Source organism: Schistocerca americana, chromosome 7 (genome assembly GCF_021461395.2).
Source record: "Schistocerca americana isolate TAMUIC-IGC-003095 chromosome 7, iqSchAmer2.1, whole genome shotgun sequence".
Lineage (NCBI taxonomy): Eukaryota > Metazoa > Arthropoda > Insecta > Orthoptera > Acrididae > Schistocerca > Schistocerca americana.
Genome location: NC_060125.1, coordinates 447,521,320 through 447,541,680, shown reverse-complemented (window position 1 = coordinate 447,541,680; position 20,361 = coordinate 447,521,320). Strand labels below are relative to the sequence as shown.

The window sequence follows — 20,361 nt, the reverse complement described above, 5'->3', positions numbered from 1 at the left end:
TAACCTATGGTCTTGCAATGTGAATCATTTAAATAGGTTACCTAGACAAATGTATTCCTGAAATTTCATTACCCAGAATTAATTATTTTTTGATATTGCAATTTTTTTCTGCTAGTGTACATATAAAAGTTAGTAAAAATAATTAAATGTGTGCAGTCTCTCACAACAGATTGTTCAGGGTTATTTAATGCACCGTAATGCCTTACAGTGTTAATCAGCATGGTGTTTTGAATCTGGAAGTATGTATCAACTTTCATGGGCTTAAATCCTTGGGCCCACAGGACAGACATTTGAGTCACTTTTCACCTATTATATTGTCGTTGTTTATTTATCAGGATTATGTAGTAAATAAATATATGTGTGAGTTTAGGTTTTCCTGGTGTATGAAAATTTTGAACATTTCTCATGTATTCAGCTGGGTGGTGCCGTCCAAAAAGGACGGTATTTTGGTAAGCTGACTTATTGCCATCTTCAGGTGTTCCAGAGATGCCTGAGGATAGTAAAAAGTAAGCTTGCTGAAATGCTGTGCCACGTGGATGACGCCACCTGGCTGAACACTCAACAAATATTTATGGTATATAAATGTTGTATCAAAAGTTAAAGTGCAAAATCTTTTAAAATTGCACTGAGAGGATGACTGACATAAACTTTACTTCAGGAGGCAAAAATCCTTCTATTGTTTATAGAAGCATGTAGAAAAAAAGTGCTAGCTTTTGAAAGTAATTGTTACTTCCTCCAAAATGGAAGGGATCGGTTGGGGGGGGGGGGGGGGGGGGGGGGTGTTGAACACTGAAACCCAGCATCAGTCTCTCACTTGTGATGATGAGAGAGGAGATGGGTTAAAAAAAAAAAAAAAGTACATTGGTAAACACTGTGACCGTTTCAATTTGTTGTAAGAAATAAGTATAACTTATAAAAAAAAAAAGAGAAAGAAATGGAAGTGTAAAGTAAGCACAGTAGACAAAAAATTAGTCACCCCCAGGAGCTATTGTTACTACGTACACCACCTTTAGTGTTGATAATGACCTCAATTCAGCAAGAAAGTCTAAAAGTTTCTTCATATATGCCATACCAAGCTGAAGCCACATATTCCACATATTGTTGCAGGTGTTACTGCACAGGTCATTTCAGTTATCCTCCCCATACTACGTCTGTTCAAAGAATTCCGGAACTGTCATAATTTCACGCCAATGTTGTGTTGGAGCGAAATGCAGTTCGCATCCCTGAACTTGTCTGTGTTTAATTAGTAACTGCCAGAAATTTCATTGTTGAGTTCTGTTACTTATTGTTCAGTGTTGTATTGAGTAAAATGTTGTCACACAGTTTGCAAATTTCGAGATGGCAGAGTTAGAGGAGCAACACACGTACATTAAATTCTGCTTGAAACTCGAGAAAACTTTACACACGCACACCAGACAATGTAGGAAGCCTACGGTGATGAGTGCTTAAGCCATACTCTGAGTACGAATAGTTCATATGGTTTAAAAAATGGCCAGAGGTTCAATCTTGGCGATGGGTCAGGAAAGGTTCTCAAAGACCAAAAAAAGCTCATCAGATCAGGTCAAATGTCAAAGCTATGTTCTTTGACTTTGATGGATGAGTTCATCATGAATTAGTGCCACAGGTATAAATTGTTTATCAGTGGTATTATCAGGATTTGTTGTGATGCCTGTGAGAAAAAGTGAGAAGGAAATGGCCTGAAATGTGGTGAGTCAATTCATAGCTCTTGCATCACAATAACGCTCCCACACATTCACCCTTGTTGATACGTGACTACTGCACAAAAAATGAAGTTGCTGTGCTGTCTCATCCTCTGTACTCTCCAAACTTGGCCCCTGCAGACTTTGTTATTTCTAAAGTTGAAGACCCTGTTGAAGGCACAAAGATTTGCAATGATAGATGAGAGAAAAGAAAATTTGGAAGCGGGGCTTCATGCTAGCCAGCAAGAGGTCTACCAAGTCTGCTTCTGGAAGTGGAAATGTCGTTGGGATTAGTGTATCAATTGTGGAAGAGAGTATTTTGAAGGAGACCATGCACAATAAGTTAAAGGTAACTGTAGAAAAAAATTGTGGAATTTTTTGTACAGGCATCATATTCCTGAACTCTCCAACGTATTCTCTAACTCTGTCACCCTCTGGGAGTTAAACTCCACTAAAAGCCCAACCCCCTTTTCCCATCTTGTAGGATCATCATCATCATCATCATCTTGGACAGTTTCCAGCCACTGGCTGGGTCTGTCGGGAACACAAGCCTCTCCATCGTGTTCTGTCTTTCCACCATTCCCCGTCTTCCACCTTCGTCCAGTTCTCTCCTCTTCTCGTCACACATTCCTTCACTCCCTTCACTCATCTATCTCTTGGTCTTCCTCTGGGCCTCTTCCCCTCCAGTTGGAGATCAAACATCCTCTTTGGAATTCTTCCCTCATCCATTCTCTTCATGTGTCCATACCACTGCAGTCTTGATTTTTCTATCCTGTCCTGTACTGGTTCCTCCTTTAGTCTTTCCCTCACATACACATTTCGCAATCTGTCTCATCTTGTTACACTCAACCTGCTCCTCTGGAACTTCATTTCACTAGCCTGTACTCTACTTTTGTTGCTTTTGTGCATTACCCATGTCTCACTTCCGTATGCCAATATGGGGACAAAGTAGGTTCGGTATATAATTCCCTTTGATTTCTGTGGCACCTCCTTGCTCCAAATAAACCCCCTAATGCATTTGTAGAACTGCCCTGCTTTTCTGCACCTTTCATTAATTTCCATTGCGTTTCCCCCGTTACTTTCAATCATGCTTCCCAGGTACTTGAAGTTCTCTACCACTTGTAGTTTTTCCCCTCCACAAGTTATATCCACATTTGGCCTATTCTTCTTCCTTGTTGTGACAATTATTTCACTTTTCTTTGCAGAGAAATGCATTCCATATTGTGCTGCCGTTGCCTCCCATACATCAAACTGCTCTTGCACCTCCTTCTCGCAATTTCCCCATAACATCAGGTCATCGGCAAAAAGCACTGCTTTCATTTTATGATCTCCAATTGCATCTGATACTTGCTGTAGGATTTCATCCATAACAATAATAAACAATAAAGGCGAAAGTGCACTCCCCTGTCGCAGCCCGTTTTCCAGCTTGAACCATGCAGTACGTTCCCTCCCCACTTTCACACAACTCTCACTTCCCTCATACATTTTTCTGACTTTTTGTGTTATCTCTTCATCTATCCCTTTTGCGTTCAGCACATCCCAGAGCTTGTCCCTACAGATACTGTCATACACCTTCTCAATATCTAAAAAGGCCATGATTAAGTCCTTCCCGTACTCATAGTGCCTTTCCTGCAGTTGCCTTACCGCAAATATGAGGTCCGTTGTTGATCTTCCCGGTCTGAAACCATACTGCTCCTCTTGCAGTCTACTTTCAATACTGCTTCTTATTCTCTTCTCCAGGATCTTTTCATAGATTTTTCCACAGTGGCATAGCAGGGTGATTCCTCTGTAGTTCTCACATCTCCTTTTATCCCCTTTCTTGAAGATCGGGACTATAATTCCTTTCTTCCAATCCTCAGGAATTCTGTTCTCCTTCCACACCACCCTCAGCACTCTGTATAGCCACTGGGTTCCTACTTCTCCTGCTGCTCGTATCATATCCACTGTTATATCATCTTGTAGAATGTAATTACTAATTTTTGTTTATTCTCAATTTTAAAATCTCTCTTCCTCACTAGGTCTCAAGTGCAGTATTCCTTCCTCCTCCCATTTGTCTTCCTTGTTTGATGCATCTTTCTTCTCTCTCTCATGCCCCTTTATCATCTATCACAGTGTTTACCAATACACTATATTCCATATTTATATATATATATATCACACACACACACACACACACACACACACACACACACACACACACACACACACACAAAAAAACCTCTTCCTTCAGCTTTGTGTCCTCTCCTCATGACAGGGGGAGGGAGAGCACTCTCTCTCTCGCTCTCTCTCTCTCTCTCTGACTGACTGATGAACCTGCTCTCCTTTTCCAATTTTCCTCAATCCCTTTTTCCTCCATGATGGCCGAACATGGGCTTCAGATAGGTAAGATTACTGTTCTTGTGTGTCATTTGTGAACTCTTCTTGATACCCATGCAAAAGGGACCGATGACCATAGCAGTCTGGTCCCTTTACACTCCCCCCCCCCCCCCCCCCCCCAAACCAACCAACCAACCCATGCAAAACTACAAGCATCTGCTGCCAAGCACTGCATTTATCACATTTGTAATTTTCAAATATTGAGATTACCTTTAATAATTCATACACTGTATATAGTCTTCATACTGTGTCATAAATAGTGTCCAGTCATTAGATACAACAGATGGCCTCTAATACCAGTTTCTACAAAAGTAGTTAATGTTGTGACCTAATCAGTGCAGCTGCAATTAAATTGGAATCTACTAGCTCAATGGATATAGTGATTCTTTTTGTACAGTTATCTTCCATAGAGCTTGTGTACCCATACCACATGCAGTAAAGTGATATGCCAGTAACTGTGATTTTAGCAAGGTTCATTTCAGCTGGTATTTTGCCAGATTGGACAGTAATGTTTGTTGCAGTCAAATACTCTCACAGAATATTTCAGTGGGTGAACCAGTTTGGAGTTTTCATTTTCCCCTGTCCATAGAGTCTTCAGGAAGACACCATCAACATAATTTGACATAGCCTTGGGCCAGTAATAATTCCTCAACAATTGAAAATTACTGGCAAGTCGAAACTGGTTTAGGCATTGAAATATTTTATGTGAGTATTTTGACTGCAACAAGAAAGATATATCAGCTGTTGCTCTTCACCAACAATATGCAAATACAAAAAGATTGGAGAATGCAAATACAGATTGTTGCTAGGTATTTTGTCACATGTGTAAAAAGAACTCTTGAGTGTAAGCTGTCAAAACCTGATGCTTTCCCAGCTTTCATTCCTTTTAGAGCTGTTGCCATTTCATTATTGGATGGTCTTGAATAGTTTATCTTGGATTTACAATTTAATTTAAGGACTGCTTGACTTTAATAACTTGGAGTACTCTAGAGGCAAGGCTGTGACCAACTTGGGCTTAACAGATTTACTTACATAACTGGGAGGTTTGCCAGCTCCATGTCTCCTTAACACCACAAAGCTTTCCAATTTGCTGTGACCAACTTGGGCTTAACAGATTTACATACATAACTGGGAGGTTTGCCAGCTCCATGTCTCCTTAACACCACAAAGCTTTCCAATTTGTAACATTGAAAGATTAATGTTTTGATTGTATCAGTCCACTTTATGTGTCTCACTGCATTGATGCTATGCAGAAGCCCATCAGCTATCTCATATTCATCACTGTTACAAAATATCTTATATAGGCTCTCACTGTGTTCATGTCAGCAAGGTACGTATATTTGTGGGCCTTACTTTCCTTGCTGTGGATATTGTAGGTCCAGCAAACTGCTTGTAGCTTGTGCTTACAGTTGTGCTCATTCCACACATCTGTTAAACAATAATTGTTTCCACACAAAGGATGCTTAGTATCTTTCAAACACTTTGTAATTTCCACATAAGTATGTTTGGCGGAGCAAGTCCTTTTGCCAGACACTTTTTCGTATGGTGTGGCTTAAGATAGCCAGAGAAAATTGTGTAAGTATTGTTAAATGCAGTGTCAGCATTCGTCGCGTGGTCTGAGCATGCTAATGTGGAATGTACAGTTTTAGCTGCAGAGTAGCACAGTGCAAGAGCTGAAGTCTGCTTGACAATGAAGCTTCCTCCACGTGAAGAACTGACAAGTTTACAAACTAAGTTGTTTCTCATCTGGGCCTTCTGCTTCAATTACTCACAATTATTCTTAAAGATGATGGATCCATCAACAGTGACATGTAGATAGGTTGGTGAGTCAGTGTTTGTTCACGAAAGACAATGCTAAATTTCCTTTCAGCTGTTTTATTTCATGGGCGGAATGCTGTCAATCTTTGTGTGTGTGTGTGTGTGTGTGTGTGTGTGTGGTGGGGGTATCCCCATCTGCTGTGTTTACTGTATTGTGAATGTCAATGTATAGTTTCCTATTGCACAATAAGACTGATATTTTGGTAAAGAAAACATCCTGTATTATTTTGAAACATTTACCAACTGGATTTCAAGTTGTACTGTGTTGTATGTGACTGTTAGCTCAACTATCACACCCTCTGTTACTTTCTTCTGGTAATACTCATCCTCTATGTCTTAGGTATCGTTAACTACTTGTCAGGTACAAGTTTCACCCCTCCTGAAACTGTCTGGTTCAGATATAACTTCCAATTCAACCAGTGGTTTGACATAAGCCAGGATTGTGTGTTCAGAGATTTTGTGAAGATAACATAAAAGTGAAATTTGATACTCAGGGTCTTTTTCTGGTTTTAATAGTGTGCTTGCTTCTTAGGCAGTTGATTTAGCCTGATGCAGTTGGTAACTAAAGTAGTCTTAAATTTGAAACATTTTACCTGATTGTTCAAAATGTCATCTCTTTTAGCAACGTTATCATACTTAAACTTGCTCCCTACTTTCTCTGGTTCATTTATTGTTACTTTTGTGTGATAAGTGGTTTTCCCTGCCTTAAATAACCATCTTTATTTTTGCTGGTCTTTTCTTTTTCACTTTTTCTGCTCAGTAGTTATTGAGCTGTTCTGTCTGTGATAATATCTATAATGTTCTTACATTTTGCTGATACTTGAATGGCCTCAAAGCTTTCTGTCTATTTTTTTAAGGGAATTAATACTGTCAACTTTTACTTTTTACACTTTTTAGCAAAAGGATTATCACAATAATTTCTTTGCAGTAGTTTGCTGGTAGTGTTGGTTGAACAGCCTTTCATAAAATTCTCATAGGTGTGGAAATGATTTGCTGTTTGTTATACTTGGATCAAGCTCTTCCGAAAACTGCTTTGAAATTGTAATGTATTTTACATGTGACCATTGATGGTCCTATTGAGGCACAACTTGAGAGATAATTGACCTATGTTGTGTTTTGGGAATGGGATCACACCTATTTTTTGACATTTTGTTGGCTTGTGTTAGAGAGATGAAACTTGAGTCTGAATTATGGTCGCATTTTTCATCTTGCATCAGTAAAAGGATGAAGAAGTTCAGCATCATAATCAATGTGTAATTACTTTATGTTGTCCAGTTTTCATTGGTTTCACCATTCTGATCAGTTTTCAGCATACCCTCATTTTTCATTGTGGCTGTTACAGCCACCTATCCATCAATAATTAGTTAGGATCAGTTAGGTTTACAATGTTTGGGACTAGTAAACGGGAATGGGGTGCTGAGTGGTTTATATGAAGAACAAGTGACTCTGTAAATTTTTTGTCATGAGCTCAGTGTTATTTACATTGGTATTGCCAGTTTTTATAGTAAAAGTTTAATATCTGGTCTGGTAAAGATGGCAGTTCCATAGTACTCGTACGGTTTCTCAGAGTCTTGTGCACATGAAATGTTGCATCTTTCATTAGTGCACATGTACTTAATACCAGGAGTGGACTGTGAAGGTTGTAAGAGAAATCCTGTAAGCGCTTTCTAGATACTGGGTGAGGTCAGCCAATTTTGTCAGTTGAGGTAAAATATGAGTCAAGAGTTGTGATCAGTCTTCTAGGCATTTGATAGGAATGTGCTTCAGCTTTGTGTATCAAATGCGAGGTGGGGCTTGCGATCTTCAGACCACCTGATCATAGCACTTTAACTTTCATGATTGTGTGTGTATTTTCATAGCATGTGACGGCTGTTGAGGTTTTCTAGATGTGTTTAGAATGTGTGTAGATATCAAACACTCATTTTGGCCCTCTTACTCAAAGGTTTTTAAACATTTATGGCTCTAGTTCCATCAGCTAGATAAAGTCACTATATTACATTGTTGTTAATTTTGCCTTTTGTATTTTAATTCGTACAAATTGCAGTAGATAGAAACTGAATGAACCTATTATTCATTGCCTGCCCAAAGCATAATTTCTAAAAGATGAAAATAATATTTCAATGAAGTCTTATTTAATCAGTTGGTAGACAGCGTTCATGAAGGTATACCGAATCTTACCATGAGCCATTGGTTGGAGAACCATACTTATTAGAAAATTCAGAAAACATAAGGAAATTCAAGCAAGTCTACTCAAAGTGAAATCATAGAAATACGAGGGCGGCTCAGAAAGTAACCTCCGATTGGTCACAGTGCGGGTTGTGGGGGGAGTAGCGACGCCATCTGTGCGTTCACGCATTCAACAGGTCAGTCGGCATCAAGCCGTGGTCGAGTGAATGTCGTACCTGCGCTAGTTTAGTTTTTGTGGCAGTTTGAAATGTGTGCTGCAATAGAAAACCCCGCCAAATGTGAAGTGCGTGCTGTCATAAGGTTTTTTACAGCCAAAGGATATTCTGCAGCAGTTATTCATCGTGAGCTTTGTGCCGTGTACGGACCAAGAGTTATGAGTGAAGGAGTTGTCCGTGAATGGGTACGTTTATTTAAAAGTGGACGAGAAAACGTTCATGATGAAGAGAGGAGTGGTAGACCATCATTGGTGACTCACGAACTCGTTCAGACAGTTGATGCAAAAGTTCGTGAAAATCGACGTTTCTCAATGTCGGAGTTGTCTACTGGTTTTCCACAGATTTCTAAGACTCTCTTGTACGAGATAGTGACAGCAAGATTGGGTTACCGTAAGTTCTGTGCACGATGGGTGCCCAAAATTCTTACCGACCACCACAAAACTCAAAGAATGGCCTCTGCATTAGACTTTCTGTCACGTTATGAGGACGAAGGAGAACCATTGTTAAACAGAATCGTGACCGGTGACGAAACCTGGATTAAGTACGTGAACCCTGAGACAAAAGAACAATCAAAGATGTGCGCACATTCAAATTCGCCTACCAAACCAAGAAAAGCCTCGCAAGATTTTTCTGCCAGAAAACTGATGGCAACGGTGTTTTGGGATGCCAAAGGGGTGTTGTTGGTTGAATTCATGGAACGTGGTACGACCATTAATCAAGACGTGTACTGTGAAACAATAAAAAAGTTACGACGGGCTATACAGAACAAACGCCGTGGTATGCTGACTTCGGGTATCGTTTTTTTGCACGATAACGTCCGTCCTCACTCTGCTCGCAGAACAACGGCCCTTCTTGAGTCCTTCAAGTGGGACGTTATCAACCATCCGCCTTACAGCCCAGACCTGGCGCCAAGTGATTATCACCTCTTCATGCATTTGAAGAAATGGCTCGGGTCACAGCGGTTTGATGACGACGAAGAGCTCAAAGATGCGGTCACAGGCTGGCTCCAGGCACAAGCGGGTGATTTTTATGCAGAAGGAATTTCAAAGCTTGTGAAGAGATATGATAAGTGCCTCAATCGCTATGGAGACTATGTAGAAAAATAGTGCAAAGATGTAGTTGTAAGATGTATATATTAAAATATTTTTATTTAACTTGGTGTATTATTTTAAATCAATCGGAGGTTTCTTTCTGAACGGCCCTCGTAGATACATGAAAGCTTCCTTTAATAAACAGCCTTCACAATATTATCAGTACCATGTGGAAAGAAGAGCAGGTTCCACATGGTGGGAAAGAATTGTTTTTTGCCCTGTATGCAAAAGGAAGGGCCCTGCAGATTGTTGAAACTTAAGATGAATCACATTACTGAATGCAGCTTATAAAATGTTGTCAAATATACTGTTAACAAAATTAAATCCATGTATTAAACATTCATTAGATGATGTCCACTGTGGTTCTAGATAAAACTAATCCACCATTCACATTTGATACATGCAAATCATTTTGGATAAAAGAAATTGGTATTGCAAGCAAGTGGATAAATTTAATAAATTCTGCACTTTAATTTGCAAAATATAGAAGTCGCAAGCGAAGGAAACTGAAGGGGGAAGGGGGGCGGAGGCGAATAGGACAAATTAATGGAATTTTCACACAAAATCTAAAGAAAAACACTATTGCCCATAAGAGACAAAGTAAAACAGATTGGGACATGTTACGTAACAAAGAACTATATATCATATATAGAGAACCAGATATAGTAGCCAAAATTAATGGCAAATGATGACAGTAGATTGAGCATATACATTACAGCACTATCAATGTGATCAAATTCCACTGGACAGTGATATTTTGAATGGCCTCATGTGAGATACCTCTAGCAGCCTAGATAGTAATCAAGTATTTGTGCAAGCCAAGTGAAGAAAAAAATTCGGTGCTTTGTTGCAAGGTTATTGTTGGAACAATAAAGTCACATGTTATAATCAAATTACAAAAATTAACCAACCACAAGATTAGTTATGTCCCAGAATGTTAGCAACAAAGGAGAGTATGTCCATCAGTTGTTGCTTAAAGGTATTGCGTATCCCAATTTTCAAACAGTTTTCGATATGATACTTATTGGCAGAGCATATTGTTTTGACATTTCTCTCCTTGCTAGTAGATGGATGCTTTCAAAATAATGTTTTAGATCTTTCATTTGGTACCCTCAGTTTTTCCTTCTGTAGTACCTTTACAAAGCAGTAACTTAAAAAAAAAATGCACTTTTGTGACACAGCATTATTAACACTTTGCTCAAGCTTTCAGGATCAGGCGTTCTTTTCAGGAAAAATTAAGGACCTATGATGGAACAAACAGAAAATGTTAGGTAAATGTAAAATTTTCATTTCATGTTTGACATAAAGTATAGAAGAGACAAATTATTGTGTTAAATTATGTTAGTCCATTTTATTTTTTTCTCCAAAAGTTTTGAATTTAGCGTTTTATTCACTTTTGTTGCAGGATTTGAAGATAAGCCATTTGTTGACTACCTGAACTCAAAGAAGCTGACTCCAAACCTCATGCATTATGTAATACATGCTATTGCTATGTGCACGGAAGACACTTCCTGTGACGAAGGCGTGGCACGCACACAGCGTTTCCTCAGCAGCCTTGGAAGATATGGAAATACACCTTTCCTTTGGCCCATGTATGGCAGTGGAGAGCTACCCCAGTGTTTCTGTCGACTTTGTGCAGTGTTCGGTGGATTGTACCACCTGAAGAGAGCTGTACAACACTTGCTAATTGAAGATGGAAAATGCAAGGGCGTGGCTTCTGGGGGTCGCCGCCTTGATGCGGTTAATCTTGTGATGGGTGTTGGTCACGCACCTGCGGAGTACTTGGCAGCAGCCAAGCCTGGAGGATTGTCACGTGGGATCTTTATAACTGACAGGTGGGAGCTTGTTACCATTCTTTTCTGTGCAGCTCATAATAGTTATCACAAATTCAGCTTCTTGAAAGTATGTGCAAATTCTTATAACATTGTAGAGCTGAAAACTTGCAGGGTTCATTTGTTGTTTTGTGAGTGTGTGTGGCATAATTTTTTTAGTGAAATTAGCAACCTGTCGTAAAAAGTTTATACTTTTCATGTAGCAGAGATGCTGAATCGCAGATAGGCACAACAAAAAGACTTGTCACAAATAAAGCTTTCGGCCATTAAGGCCTTTATCAAAGCGTTTTCCATTGTCTGATGCAATTCATCTTTTCATACTTTTTCCCTCCATGCAGTGACTGCATCATGTAAATAAATAAGTAGTTCTCCTAAATTAGAGAATAAAACTGTAGCAACTCGCACATATTGTGGAAACTTGATAGTAGTAATATACGTCTGCTCAGATACCCCCCCCCCCCCCCCCCCCCCTTGGGAAATATTAATGCAGTATCTACATGGAAAGTTGGTAATATAGCACAGATTTAAATTTTTTGAACAGGTCCATTCTGCCAGCTGATAAAGAAGCACTTACGCTGCTAAGATTTCCACCAGTTGAAGGTTCTAAAGAACCAGTGACTGTTATTGAAGTTGGTCCAGCTACAAACGCTTGCCCACAAGGATTGTGTAAGTATATGACTTTTAAAGTGAGAATAACAATTTGTTGCCATAAGTTGAGACAGTGAAGAAATGTCGTTTAACAGGTGTAAGTGCATACAAGAGTCAATTTGTAATGCAGATCAGTTGATACTTCCATAAGTATCTACACATTCTGAAACACTTGGTGGAATTCCTACTATATTAGGAATTTGTAATTCTCTCAGATGAGGGGAAATATTGAATCTCAAGCTTTTTAAACTATTGTGAAACTGCAAGCTTCAAAAGTATGATTGATAAGTAAAAATTGGGAGCTTTCCTTTAATTTGATACAACTTTTTATTCTTTGCTGGAGATCTTAGTGATGTAGCATTGGTAATAGCACTGAAACTACGGCATATACTTTGGCTAGATTCTGTAACCTCAGATAAAAAACCATTAGTTAGTGCTTTTTGGGAATTTAAACCAGTTTGTGAGAAATTGTTTTCCAACACAAATAAAAAAAGCTAAACCATATTCTGAACAAGAAACATTATGGTGGTCAAATTTACCCTTTTTTGTATGTGAACTGAATTACTTAGGCAGTATGGCATTTCTCCTTTCTAGTCTCAAAGCATTGGAAGTATTTTTATTTAGTTCATGAGAGCATGTTTCACAAGTGAGCATACACTGATGAAGGTCTTCACATTGTCAAAACAGTTTGAAATATCTTGAAGTACATCCTAGAATACTGAGTTTCAGCTTAATAAGATAATTTTGAGTTTGTCATGAAACGTCATACAGTAGACATATCTTTGAATGGTTGAGGTGCCAGTCCAGACTGCTTTATATTTGTAGAGGTGCAACAATAGGTGTTAGTTTTGAAGGCCACAGAAATGACAAAGTTTTGGTTTCCTACCAGACGAGATGCTGTCATTTCATGCTATGGTAAAGTTAATTTATTAATTAGGTGTGCAAGTCAATTTTGCTAGCTTTTTGTGGTAAATTAGTACATGTTCTAGTTAACTTAATAACAATTTCATTGTTTCCATTATATTACTAGAAAGAAAGGAAAAATAACACTGTTACCAGGTTAGTTGACAATGAATGGAGGAAAATGTCTGCTTAGTCTTACAAATAAAATGTAAATGTAAGTCTCTTAATATTGAACATTTTATTACAGGAAACTGGGAAGGTTTGGTTTCAGTAAGGTTGCATAAAAGTCTCCAGTGTTAAAGCTGTATCTGCAAGAATAAACATGCATCAGATTGAGTTAGCTGCTTTAATTGTAATCTGATTTAATTGGTTTTCAATTAATCATAAATGATAAGGAATATATTACTGATTTTGTCACTATAATAGTACTGAAAGTTAAATTTATTTGTATTTGTTCAGTAGGTCTTACTGTGGGAGTTGGGAGGGGGAGACTGATGCAACTAACGAACATGTAGATTTAAAATATCTGTTGTTATTTGTAGCAGTATCACCATAGGGGACAAATGTGTCTCCTGTTGCAGGCTGTTGTTCATGGAGGAGAGGAGGAGTGCAATGCTTGTATCTGCAGTATTTTTGTTAAAACCGTAAAATTACAAGGAGACAATGTCTGCCCAGTACTCATCTTCAGGGGACAAAATTGAAAATCTTGTCAATAGCAATACTAAAAAAAAAAAAAAAATACTGTTACCCAGCTTTCAGAGCAATTAGTCCCATCGTCAAGGAGGATAACTTTAGGAAGGTTTGAAAGGAGAGCAGGTCACTCAGAAGTTCATTGAGACGGACCTAACAGTAGTCAGAACAAGGAGAGAAAGATCTTTCCCTCATCCTTCCTTGAGGATGGAACTAATGGTTCTGAAAGCTAGGTTCTGTTGTCTTATAATTCATTTTGATAAAGCACCCTTGCCTCTCAGGATTCTCTAATTGGTAAGTGCCTCGGCCAGTAGTTGCTAAGTACAGGTTTGGCTGTTCCTGAACTTTCTCACGTAATTTGATATACTTTGTGTTCCTAAGATACTAAAACCTCATTTTTGAAGGATTCTATAGTTTATAATCGATAACAAAAATTTAAAATAGTCGTATAATGTGACAAGGTGTTCAGGTAGCATTCAAAATTTTATCTATCCTTGGCCAGGATATGTGACGTTTTCTTCTGTTGCATATGTGTGTCATACAGTGGGCTCTATTCTGAAAGCAGTTCAGACTAAATAATGCTGATAATTTAATATGTAACTCTAAGAGCTCATTCGTGGAGTGCATTAGTGAAAAACTATTACAGTTTTTCCTTATTGATTACATTTATTTATTTATTTAAATACAAATGCTTTATTTTAGCCCATATTAATAAAACCAATTTCTGCTAGTGAAAAGTATACTCCACTTAAATTTCTTCACTCCTAGATGTTGTGCACATGACATGCCGACAACAGAAGACTGCTCGAGAAGATATGCAAGAAGTTGTGAAGAGTTTACTGCATACTGAATTTGATGATGGGACAGTTAGCCGTATTGATACAGATACACAGTCTACACAAACTTCACATCCGGTATAGTACTGTGTTCTTTAATATCATACAATTCACAGTACATTAACATAAAGTAAGGCTGAAGCACTTACGGGCTTATCAAGTGACCTTTGGGTAAAGTATCGTACAGTCCTCTAACAATTATTCTAATAATAATAAAATGTTGCCAGTTTGTAATAAAGATAAATTGTCACTAATGAATCAAAAATACAATCTAAAAAATCAAACTTCACTCACATTATTTTCTACTGAGAACCATTATTTTTATGTGTGTAAAACTAATATTTGGTTATATTGCTGCTATATTCCATTTTGTAATTGAAGATTCCCAGCAGCTGTTTATTGAAATGTGTGTGGACTCAAAAATGGAACTGTTTCACAAGTCATCACACAGCCTTCTTTGTAATGTTTGTGATCAGAATACATATTAGCAGCAAAACCATATAGGGATTTTTGTCAGTTTCAGTGCTTGTGTTCTTGTACCCAAAGAAACTGGCTGTGGATTAATTGTAATCAGTGAAAGTGACAGAAAATAATAGTCCATTTATTGAGAACAGTAGTGAATTACATATTTATAAGCTGTGTTGGAACAATATTTTAAGAGTGCTAATACCAGAAATGTTTAAATTTCTAAGGGTGGTGAAGGAGACGGGGAAACAAATGAGGAGAGTGCTACCCGCCCAACGGCATTGAAGCCTCAGGTTTTGTGGTCTCTGTACTTCAATTGTCCAGAGACTTCCAGCTGTGATCTAACAACAGGAGTGCCATCAAATGTTTTTCTCTGCTCTGGGCCTGACCTGGACCTTGATTTTGAACATGCAGTTGCAGAGGTAAGTTAACGAAATGAAGTTACTATCTCACGTGCCTTGGTTTAAATGATTCATATTTGTATCTTGTCCACTTGATGCATTGGAAAGCTAGGGGAAGCTCACAAGTGAGTGAGAGTGTGTGTGTGTGTGTGTGTGTGTGTGTGTGTGTGTGTGTGTGACATAGAATTTATGGAAGGGTAGTATTTAAATATTTAAAAGGTATGACATCTTTCATTAATGTGATAACAAATTGAAAGTTGTGAAAATGAAAGCAGCCAAAAAAAAGTCATTTAAAAGGTGGTGGGTGTAGTATTGAACTGGTCCATTGTAAAATATTTCGTAAGATCAGATAAATTCTCATTTCTCTTGCATGCGAGTTCCATCTCACTCTTGGCCTTTCCCACCCCACCCCCCCTCTTGAAAAGAGGGTACACTAGTTTCAAGAAGTCCTGATTGTATTTTATTTTAATTCGAAAAGAGGGTACACTAGTTTCAAGAAGTCCTGATTGTATTTTATTTTAATTCACATTGAAATATTATTTTCATAGGTACACCTATGTGGTATTCCTCACTAATTAAACAAAACCTGCTGCTATGAGAGTAAGTCAGTTATTATCTGCAAAGTAGTTATAAAATTTTATTGTAATAAAATAGGAAACTTACAAGAATATCATGTTAGACATAGTCTCCTTGCGTTTCAACGCACTTGGTCCCTAGTTGTACAAGCTTCCTGATGCCCTCATAAAAGAAGGTTCTCGGTTGAGCTGCGAGCCAGGAATGCACCGCTTCTTTCACTGCTTCGTCCGAGGCAAATCAATGACCCCTTATTGCCTGTTTGAGAGGACCAAACAAGTGATAGTCAGGAGGGGCCAGATCGGGACTATATGGAGGATGATTCAGTACTTCAAATTTGAGTTTCTGGAGCATTTCAGCAGCTTGGGCAGCAGTATGCGGACGGGCATTGTCGTGCAACAACACAACACTTTTTGACAGCAATCCTTGGCTTTTGCTTCAAATTGCAGGCTTTAGCCTGGCAGTAAGCATTTCACTGTAATGTACGCTGTTTATTGTTATGCCCCTTTCCCCATAATGTTCCAGTACTGGACCTTGTGCGTCCCATAAAACCATAAGCATCAGTTTTCCTGCGGACGGTTGGGTCTCGAAATTTTTCCTGCACGGCGAATTCGGATGTTTCTATTCTATACACAGCCATTTACTACCTGGCATCGTAATGATGGATCCATGTTTCGTCGCCAGTAATGATCCTGTCTAAGAAGTTGGACCCCTTCATTACCATAGTGATCCAAATGTTTTTTGCAGATGTCCAAGCGGGTTTGTTTATGCAACTATGTGAGTTGTTTTAGGACTCATCTTGCACAAACTTTATATAGCCCAAGTCTGTTGCAGATGATTTTGTAGGCAGAACTGTGACTAATTTGCAGACGATGTGCCACTTCATCAATAGTTAATCGTCTGTCTAAGAGAATCATTTCACGTGAACGCTCAATGGTTCCTTCATTTGTGGCGGTAAACAGTCGTCCGGCTCCTTCACCATTCATAACACTTGTGCGACCATTTCGGAATTTTTCAATTTATTCGTAGACACCCTGTTGTGGCAAAACACTGTTCCTGTACCGTACCGAACGTCTTTGATGAATTTCGGCCCCTGATTAGCCTTCCGACCACAAAAAGCGAATCATCAAACATTGCTGTTCTTTGGTGCAAATAGACAGCAGAGCAGCCATGATTAACTTCATGGCAGCAATAATGAAACTAACCTATCAACTTGAAAATTGCAAAGATATAACAACAAATAAACAAAGCATGCATCATCAACGTAAAATGACAGTACTGCCAAAATAAACAAAAATATGACTAAATTTTGGATAATAATTGACTTACCCTTGTATAAAACCCAATAAAAGACTACACTGTAATTTTGTTGCTATTTCTTTATTTTCATAATATAAAGTTACATACAACCAGCTTTTAAAAATGTTTCACAGACTCTGTGTTACTCTTACTCAGTCTTCAATTTTTTCCTGCAGGAATTGTTCCTACTGAGCAAGCATACTTTACTCATATTCAGGATGATGACTGTTCAAATCCGCATCCGGCCATCTGAATTTAGGTTTTCTGCGATTTCCCTAAATTGCTTCAGGCAAATGCCAGGGTGGTTCTTTTGGAAAGGGCACAACCTTTCCTAATAAGAGTTTGTGCTCTGTCTTTAATGACCTTGCTGTCAATGGGACGTTAAACACTAATCCTCCTCCCATTTGTTCTTTGTTTGATTATATTAAGAGTTATTAAGAAAAAGTTGGGCTATCTATCAGTAAAACTTGCAGCAGCATGTTTTAATCTTTGCGCCTTGCGCTTAGTTCAGTTTTTGTGTGTTTCCATCATGCAATGTGAAGTCTGCCTGTTGTATGAGACTTGGGTTCTTTTGTAGGTTTGATTGTACCATCCATTGTAAATATGAGTTTTCTTTCATTAATATTGTCCATAGCACTTGTGTACTAATCTCAGTTTCATCCCCTTCTTAGACTAATAAACAATATTGGATCTGTGCAGCTTCATAATTATGTGGCATACTGACTGACCAGTCACAGAACCTCAGTTTCTTGATATGATATTTTGGCTGTATACTATTCAGCCATCTTTAGTGTGAACTGACAAAGTGAAGATAAGAACACCCCTACATTTTATATTAAAACAATGACGTGGAACTGTGCAGAAGGCTTTCTGGTTGTCAAGAAACACATCAAAAATTGGAGTTACGCTACTTACTACCTTCTGAATCTCTTGGAATGAACAGAACAGTCAGGGTTTTACACAGTCAATGTATGCAGACACCATGTTATGTCTCACATAGCATTTGTTAAGTCTCTTGAAAACTCATCATATGCAAGTTCAATAATTGTTTTATAATACCACAAGAATATTCTTTAACTGAAGCCCATAAAAGTTTAATTTGTTTCAGTCTATTTGATAAGAACATGATTGAAGAACTGACTGTCCTTATCTGGCAATGATGGTATCTGTTTCGAATGTTGCTTATTGAAAGTGAAATCAGGCAGTAAGCTTTTTGTTGTCACTCAAACCACAACACACAGTATGTAGTGAATGCATGGAAGTTTCAAAACGTATAACAGATTTCCAACTGTCGTGTAATTCTGAATCTGTCTTCAGTATTACAAGTGATTTTTGAGAATGTTTTATTTTTAAAAATAATTTTTATGTATTTACTATTTTTTTTCTTTACATCCGAACATTTGGGACTCACATGATGCTTACTTCCAGTTTTAAGAAAATATTTATAATGTTTTCATTGTTGTGCATTTGCTCTTCATTTTAAGTAAACTGGATTATCCATTAAATGGCACAATTATCACAACTCTCAGTTTACATTTTCAGATTACTTCTGGAAATGTTTCTTTTCTGATGTAGTGAATGATCCAGCTTCTACACCACCACATAGCACTTATTAATGATGTTTTGGAAGCTGTTCACAGACATCCTTGTTGTGAGAAATATCTGCTTAAATACTTTTCAAATTAATTGGCTGGATTTGATTACCTTCATTCATTACAAACTTCATAGGTGGTACACACACTCGTATCTGTTTCTGCACAGTTCACTTGATTACTTCCTCCCCACGCAAACAATGCGTAGATTCTGTTAATTTAATTGATGCAGTCCTGTTTAGAAAAATTGATGCTTGGTATTTGGCATTTTTCACTTAACATGAAGTAATGTTAGACATCAGGCATATTAACTGTCAAGTTAAATCATAGAATTACTTAGAGATTGAAGTTGGATGTGACTCAATGGAGATTTGATCTTATTGTACACCACAGCATCCATACCTGTTAATCACTGACCTCATAACATACTGAGCTATGAAATACAAAGGTAGCATGTGAGCTGTGTCATATATGTTAAAAGGTCACAGTCAAAATAAGACACTTGCAAAACTACTTTATAAAAAGTATTCATTAATGCAGAATAAATCGTTCTTGTTTCCTTTATTTTATGAGGTGTAACATGTATACATTGTGTTGCAGGCAAAGTCCATCTTCATGAAGATGTACCCAGATTGCGAATTTCTGCCACGTGCTCCTGATCCAGAGGAAATCGTTCTGGAAGGTGATGATGCACCTGGACCTGCATTTGAAAGTGGTGATGCTGTTGATGGTGAAGCTGAAGGAGAAGTGGGGGGTGATGCTGCTCCTCCAGCTGTTGAGGGTTCTTAAGAAGCTACACCTTCAGTCAATATCTGTATAATACTCCCACTGTGACTGATCTTTAGGGAGCAAATGGCATTGGCACACAGTTATTCCCTTAGCTTGATACTGCTTCCAGAATATTAAAGCTTTGGGTGTTTCCTTGGAGTATCAGTTAAGTTGCTAGTCACACTATTATATTATTTCAGTGTCACCTTCAATGAAATTATTGTAATTTCTAAACGTGACACTTTTTCTTCAAAGTGAATGATGATAATTCGTTAGACATCAATTTTGAAAGCAAAGAATGAACTGTAGTACATAATCCAAAGAGCTGCAATGAATGCTAAATCATTCCCTTGTACTTATCAATTATGATGTTGCACTACTTTTCTTCTATTCTCATTGGGAAAGTGAGGCTTGGAAAAGCAGTAATTATGGTGTGATGGTACTTATGTATGACAGTGAAAGTTGCCTAGTATGAGAATTGTAAAATCTTTCTTCATATTTTTAAGGATCTCACTATTTTGTATGCAGGAAATTAAATAAATGTCCTGAAGGCATTGCCTGTGGCTTATCTGAATTATGTCTTTTCCTTCTTCACCACTCCCTTTCTACTAAAGAATAAAGCACCATACTCAATGTTGGAAATGATTTTTAATTTTTTGACAGTGTACTTAACTAATAATTTCACTGCTGTTAAATGTGTTGACTAATTTAGAGCAGTCATTTTCCATCATTCTGACAGCACTACAGCACAATAATTCAGACTTGGCTTTTTTCCCGCAGGAGCTTGTAATTTGCAGCGGCAATGTTAGGGTCAGCTGAGAAGGCTGGGGCTACAATCGGATCCATCAAAACAATGAAATGATATGTCAACAATGAATGTATTTATTCAGTCTCCAAAACTATTGAAGGTTTCTAAATCTGTGGCTGTAACACAACCCAATGAATTCAGAAGCTGACAGTACATCAT

The 20,361-nt window shown here is 38.0% G+C and overlaps 1 protein-coding gene across 1 annotated transcript in view; it reads left to right on the top strand.

Moving 5' to 3' along the window:
- The window catches only part of LOC124622016 (rab proteins geranylgeranyltransferase component A 2), a 52,713-nt gene extending 32,745 nt beyond the window's left edge, over positions 1-19,968 (top strand). Inside the window, exons 6-10 of the mRNA XM_047147568.1 lie at positions 10,793-11,222; positions 11,761-11,885; positions 14,229-14,374; positions 14,989-15,183; positions 19,227-19,968. Of these exons, the coding sequence (XP_047003524.1) occupies positions 10,793-11,222; positions 11,761-11,885; positions 14,229-14,374; positions 14,989-15,183; positions 19,227-19,415 (1,085 nt within the window). The 3' untranslated portion in view covers positions 19,416-19,968. The remainder of the gene's footprint in view (positions 1-10,792; positions 11,223-11,760; positions 11,886-14,228; positions 14,375-14,988; positions 15,184-19,226) is intronic.
- The last annotated feature ends 393 nt before the right edge of the window (positions 19,969-20,361 follow it).